The sequence below is a fragment of the Coenobita brevimanus genome, chromosome 100, assembly GCF_032717465.1.
Source record: "Coenobita brevimanus isolate Jiangsu-jjx chromosome 100, ASM3271746v2, whole genome shotgun sequence".
NCBI classification, from domain to species: domain Eukaryota; kingdom Metazoa; phylum Arthropoda; class Malacostraca; order Decapoda; family Coenobitidae; genus Coenobita; species Coenobita brevimanus.
The window spans coordinates 15823767-15830694 of record NC_137053.1 but is presented as its reverse complement, the minus strand read 5'-3'; the positions used below and the strand labels follow the sequence as shown (position 1 = coordinate 15830694).

The window sequence follows — 6928 nt, the reverse complement described above, 5'->3', positions numbered from 1 at the left end:
GTAGTCGAAAAGGTTGTCTTCCTCCTTCCCTTGCCTGTGCCCAGACTTTATTACAAGCTATCTAGGCATTCTCTCGCAACTTATGATGGACGGAAGTGATAGTGGCAAACCGGCATCGTCAACCTCAGCCCGAGGAGACAGCCTTACGACGGAACTTCGTCTGATCCCGGAATTTGACGGTACTTCGCACTCGGTGGTAGAGTGGATCGAAAAGCTGGAGCTGGTTTGTCGGCTACGAGGGATCTCTGATCTACACACCATTGTGCCACTGCGACTCACAGGCGGGGCTTTCTCTGTTTATCAGCAGCTCAGCAGCGTAGACAAGGGGAACTTCGACACCATAAAGGATGCACTCACCTCGGCATTTGCTGCAGACAAGTTTGTTGCCTATGAGCAGTTTGTGGACCGTAGGCTGCGTGATGGCGAGTCTGTTGACATGAACTTGGCTGACCTGTGCCACCTGGCTACACGATTTGGAGGAATGACCGACGCCGGTCTATGTTGTGCTTTTTTAGCTGGTCTTCCAGAAGCTGTTCGCCACATTCTGAGAGCTGGTTCACGCATGGAAACTATGGATATTAACCAACTTCTGAACCGTGCTCGAGCTGTTCTAGCTGATAATTACCTCGATGATGGGGCATCAGCACAACCAGCCGGCTCCAGACAGCACACAGTGGCTCCTGCATTAGTTGGTGTTGGTGGTGTGAGCTGCCATTCCTGTAACCAGCCGAACCACTACGCTCGTGACTGCCAGGCTGGACGCAGTGTGCGCAGAGGTGGAGGTGGGCGAGGTAATGTGCGCTGCTTCAGATGCGGGGGACGAGGCCACATCTCTACCTCATGCCCTTCAGGAAATGGATCAGGAGAGGTGGGACCAGCGCCAGCCTCCTCTCCAGACCGTCAGTGAGAGGCGCTTTACCAGTGACTCGCTTGGTTGTTGATGGAAAGAACTGTGATGCCCTGGTAGACACCGGCTGTACTCAGAGTATTGCACACGTTTCCATGTGCTCTCGCTGGACCAAAGGAAATATCAGTGTGAGGACAGTAAGCGGTGAGCTTTATATGTGTATGGGAACAGGTGTGGTAACAGTCCAGCTATTGTCAGGAGTGTCCGTGTCTGTGAATGTGATTGTAGTGCCTTCCAAGCCGCTTAATTTTGACTTTATTCTGGGCATGAACGGTGTTGAAGCCCTGCAGGGAGTGACAGTGCATTCACCGGACAAAGTGCGATTTGGTATTGAGGAAGTGCAGGCTTCAGCCGTGACAGTACCTACCATACAACGAAATATTGTCGAGAGGGATTTTGAAGTAACATATGACAGTGCAGCTAAAAAGTGGACAGTGTTGTGGAACTGGCCTGATAACTCAGAGCCTCCACGACTACTGAATACTGTCTCTGAATACAGGGTGCCGAATGAAGCTCGAAAAGAATATGGAAATGAACTGTGTGAATGGATTAAGGACGGATGGCTGGTTCCATACAACGAGAGTATACATGGCCCTGTGAAAGGAACTATCCCTCTGATGGCTGTCGTGCAGCAAAACAAGAAAAAAGTACGCCCTGTCCTTGATTTTCGTGAGTTGAATGCCCATCTTAATTTGCACACAGCTGAAGCGGACGTCTGCACTGAGAAGATACGGGAGTGGCGCAGGCGTGGACAGAGGGTCGCTCTCATTGACTTGCGCAAGGCTTACCTACAGATACACGTTCACAGATTGCTATGGTCGTCCCAGACAGTGGTGTTCCGTGGGAGACGTTACTGTTTGACTAGACTGGGCTTTGGACTGAACATCGCACCACTAGTATTGAAGGAGGTCCTGAGTCGTGTGTTGAGCATGGACGAGAAGATAAACCGCGCCACTTCACCATACCTGGACGATATTCTGGTGGACGAAAGTGTGGCGAGTGCAGCAGAAGTGGAATGTCACCTCAGTCGTCACGGCCTGCTCTGTAAACCTCCCGAGATTGTGTCTGAAGGAGCTCGTGTACTGGGCATTAGAGTCTGGGGGGAGCACGATCGTCTCGTCTGGAAGCGTGATAACGGCGTTGGCAAGCTACCTGAAAAGCTGACTAGGCGGACAGTGTTTTCACTCTGCGGGCAGCTAACTAGTCACCTTCCTGTTTGTGGCTGGTTGCGAGTGGCGGCGTCGTACATTAAAAGACGGGCCAATGAGGTCACGACTACGTGGGACGACGAGATTAATGACCTCAGTTTGCACTCGATGCTTGCGGACATGTTGGAGCGGGTGAAGAACTCAGACCCAGCCCGAGGACGATGGGATGTGGCGGGAGACGAAGCTATACTATGGGTAGATGCAAGTTCACTCGCATTGGGAGCTGTGTTGGAGGTGAAAGGTGAAGTTATTGAAGGCTCGTGTTGGTTACGACGGGACGAGTGCTCTCACATTAATCTTGCGGAGCTGGACGCTGTTATTAAGGGGATAAATCTTGCAATCTCCTGGAAGATGAAACAGCTGACTATTATGACTGACTCAAGAACTGTGTTCCACTGGATCGCGGATGCTCTCTCAGGAAAATCTCGTTTGAAGACTAGAACTTCCAGTGAAATGTTGATCCGTAGGCGCCTAGAGACTTTTAAATCTATCATCGTCGAGTATAATCTGTGTCTGGAAGTAAAGTTTGTGTCTTCTACTGAAAATAAAGCAGATGCGCTAACACGAGTACCGAAGAGGTGGATGACACTAGCAAACGGGCAGACAAGCTGTGCAGCTGTTGCCAGTGTTTCAGACAGGGACATCGTTAACATTCATGAAACCAGCGGGCATCCCGGCATCAAGCGTACACTGTGCTTCTGCAGAAGGCTCTATCCTACGGTTCAGAGGCAGCAGGTTCGCAGTGTTCTTCAGAGTTGTCAAGAATGTCAATCCTTTGATCCGGCACCAGAGAAGTGGAAGAAAGGGGAGTTGGGGGTTTCAGAGATCTGGAGCAGAGTTAGCATGGACGTCTGTCATGTCAGAAACCAGCACTATCTGACGCTCATCGACTGCGGGCCAACACGTTATGCCATCTGGAAAAGACTCGGGCGGCAAGACGTCATCAGTGTTGTTGAACAGCTAGAGTCTGTGTTTTATGAATGTGGAGCACCTAAGGAGCTATTAACTGACAATGCTGCCAGCTTCCGTAGCTCAACGATCAAAGAGTTCGCCAGGCGTTGGGGTATGGTCATCAGGTATCGGTGTGCCAACGCTCCATCTGGTAATGGAATATCAGAGAGAAATCATCGAACCGTGAAAACTATACTGGCACGGAAAGGCTGTTCCGTAGCTGAAGCAGTGTACCGCTACAACGTTATGCCACGAGGTGATGATGCCTCATCTGCCCCTGCCAACCAGATATTTAGATACGAGGTCAGATTGCTGGGTATCGACGGAGTAACTCTGCAAGATCAGCCGGTGGAAGAACAACATCGCTTCAGCGTCGGTGATCGTGTATGGATCCGGCATCCCAGCAGACGCTGCGATTCTCGAAGCACAGAGGGCACAGTAACGCGAGTTGTATCTGCCCAGAACGTCGAGGTGGATGGTATGCCTCGTCATGTGCATGACCTAAGGCTGGCAACATCGCTGTCTACTGCCCCAGAGGATTCACTAGCTGAAGAAAGCCCTGAATCAGAAACAGATGATGATTTGCTAATCGATGTGAGAGGTCCTTCGAATGAGTCTACGTCAAGTGATACGTCAAGTGAAGACGAAGTAGAAAGTCCAGGGAGACCACTGCCCCGTCGAGGTTCTAGGGAGCGCCGTCCAGTATGGCCGTTCCAATATAGTGATCTTTAGAAGATCAGGGGGGAGTGCTATGTCCATGTCATGCTATGTCTATGTCATGCTATGTCTATGTCATGCTATGTCTATGTCATGCTATGTCTATGTCATGCTATGTCTATGTCATGCTGTGTCTATGTCATGCTGTGTCTATGTCATGCTGTGTCTATGTCATGCTGTGTCTATGTCATGCTGTGTCTATGTCATGCTGTGTCTATGTCATGCTATGTCTGTCATGCTATGTCTATGTCATGCTATGTCTATGTCATGCTATGTCTATGTCATGCTATGTCTATGTCATGCTATGTCTATGTCATGCTATGTCTATGTCATGCTATGTCTATGTCATGCTATGTCTGTCATGCTATGTCTGTCATGCTATGTCTGTCATGCTATGTCTATGTCATGCTATGTCTGTCATGCTATGTCTATGTCATGCTATGTCTATGTCATGCTATGTCTATGTCATGCTATGTCTATGTCATGCTATGTCTATGTCATGCTATGTCTATGTCATGCTATGTCTATGTCATGCTATGTCTATGTCATGCTATGTCTATGTCATGCTATGTCTATGTCATGCTATGTCTATGTCATGCTATGTCTATGTCATGCTATGTCTATGTCATGCTATGTCTATGTCATGCTATGTCTATGTCATGCTATGTCTATGTCATGCTATGTCTATGTCATGCTATGTCTGCCATTTGCCCTTTTTCCCATTTTATGTATATTTAAGAAAAGAATTCATCCTGTGTCGAACTTTGTTCGAATCTGTCAGTTATCAAACCGACCTGATGAAAGGGTTGGCTGTTTATTAACGAGGCAGTGAGAATAAAACCAGTAGTCGAAGAGGTTGTCTTCCTCCTTCCCTTGCCTGTGCCCAGACTTTATTACACATTACACCTACCTTTTCATTTTTACCAAACACTCCCTCCTTAACACTTATATCACTTTACATGATACACCACTTTCCTTTTAACACGTAAGCAACCTCATCACGTACCTTTGTTTTTTGTTTTTTTCCCCTCACCACAACTTCCTGTCACACAATACGTACCTCTCTGCTGTTCATGTCAACCATACCACACCTGCTCCATCTATCATGCTTGCCTACCCAAAAAATATCTACTATCCTCCCTACTTATTTCTTCTTCATACCTTCCTGCCTTACCAAAACAAATAAACCTTCACCACACCTGCTTCACAGGAACATCTCCCTCGTCACACATGAAGCGGTAAAGGAGTGGAGTGGTGGTGGCTGGATTGCAAGACAGGTCCCTGGCTGGAAGGTTGGTGAGAATTCGATTAATTGGAGTTTCGTTAATTCAGTCTAATTGATTTTCCTCAAGACCGAAACACATATTGTTAAAGCATCTTCGCTATTATGGACAACATACGCCTGAATGAAATAGCTTTACCATGTTTCCATATGAACGTTTCTGTGTTACCTCCCAAGCAGTGGCAAATGATGTGGAACGCAATCAATTGAGGTTGTGTAGGTGATATGCTGGGCCTGAAACAGTAAACAAACAAAAAAAATATAATAACTATTTCTATATCTTTCCCTGTCGCACAGAGAGAGAGAGAGAGAGAGAGAGAGAGAGAGAGAGAGAGAGAGAGAGAGAGAGAGAGAGAGAGAGAGAGAGAGAGAGAGAGAGAGAGAGAGAGAGAGAGAGAGAGAGAGGGAGGGAGAGAGATGCAGATATGCTCCTAAGCATAGATTAATTCCTTAACACACTGAAGAAAGACAGACATAAAATGATATCACCTAGTAATATTTTTAAATCACTTTCGGAGCCGCATTCTTTTTCATCACGCCCCTCCTCTCTCTCTCTCTCTCTCTCTCTCTCTCTCTCTCTCTCTCTCTCTCTCCACCAAAGTTTACCTTTAGCAGTTTTTGCCTTTCTCATCTTTTTCGCTCTTTCTCACCACCTCATCTCTCTTAGTATCCCTGCTCTTTCCCTTGTAGGCCACCTTACTATTCTGACAGATTTAATCATACTCACACCAAGGACGATAACATAAGACTGCAACATCATCAGTTAGTTAATGTTGTTTTACTTCACAATTTAGGTAGCGACGAATTAGTTTTTCATTCATCTTTGCCCATTAAAATATTCACGATAATTCCTCACTGCTGCAGGTTATACATATTTTCTTGTCGGTATTAGCTGCAGGGACCAATTGCCTGGGGGAGCCTTTTTTACTTTAGACTTTATGATTGAAATGTAGAAATGATACCACAGCAATAATCCTCTCCTTAATGAACAATCTTGAAAATACTTATAGCTACACATATGCTGCTGTTTGCTTCCCTTTGTACTTTTTCGTCCTTTGTTATCTCCATGTTTCTGATATTGATTGTTCGTCCTCCATTCTCCCTTTTCTCCTCTTCTCATATCCTCCTTCACCAAACTGAACACGTCGAGGTTACATAATTTTAACCTTTTCAACACCCTCCTGGCTTACCATATTCCCTGTACATGCCCTAAATGTCCTTCCGCCTAAGTGCTGCTTCTCGCTCCTCATTCATTCTCCACCTTCCTACATCCCCCCCCAACTCTCTCTCTCTCTCTCTCTCTCTCTCTCTCTCTCTCTCTCTCTCTCTCTCTCTCTCTCTCTCTCTCTCTCTCAATTTAATTCATTATCTTCTCGTTTTCCAACTATCAGATAAATTACTGTTCAAGCAAGCAAGACAGCGAACGAGAACACAACACTCTGTCAGGGTTTGTTTCCCAGGCCAGGGGGTGGGTTGGGGTGTAGCTGGGTTATCCTATGAGCGTGCAATTTTGTGGACATTTTGTATGGTATGAATTATACATAGAAAAAACATTATGTCAACCTGTCTTCCTCAAAGTTCGCCAAATCTGTTATACGAATGACTACATTACTCTTAAATCATCACAGCTCTGAAGCTATCTGTTTACCTGTTTATCTTGTTATCTATATTATTACGTGCCTCATTGTCTTTCACTCTCCCCACCCCACATTTTATAGCACCATAAATGCTGTTGTTGTTATTCTTCTTTCCTTTTTTGTTGGTTTTCATTTTATTTTAATCTTCCTCTTCATGCAAAACACGCTTGATTTTCCAGATGTTATAAAATTCACACACAACACTACCCACATACCATACTGTCCA

General features: G+C 46.1%; 1 protein-coding gene across 1 annotated transcript; it reads left to right on the top strand.

The window, feature by feature from the left end:
• Positions 1–1002: 1002 nt before the first annotated feature.
• LOC145414597 (uncharacterized) lies at positions 1003–3798 on the top strand. The gene has a single exon (XM_080284125.1). It carries the CDS (start codon positions 1003–1005, stop codon positions 3796–3798), a length of 2796 nt encoding a protein of 931 aa, XP_080140251.1.
• Positions 3799–6928: the final 3130 nt, after the last annotated feature.

Excerpts from the sequence above, each read along its gene's own strand:
- LOC145414597 (XM_080284125.1), top strand. The coding sequence starts at position 1,003 with ATGTGCTCTCGCTGGACCAAAGGAAATATCAGTGTGAGGACAGTAAGC.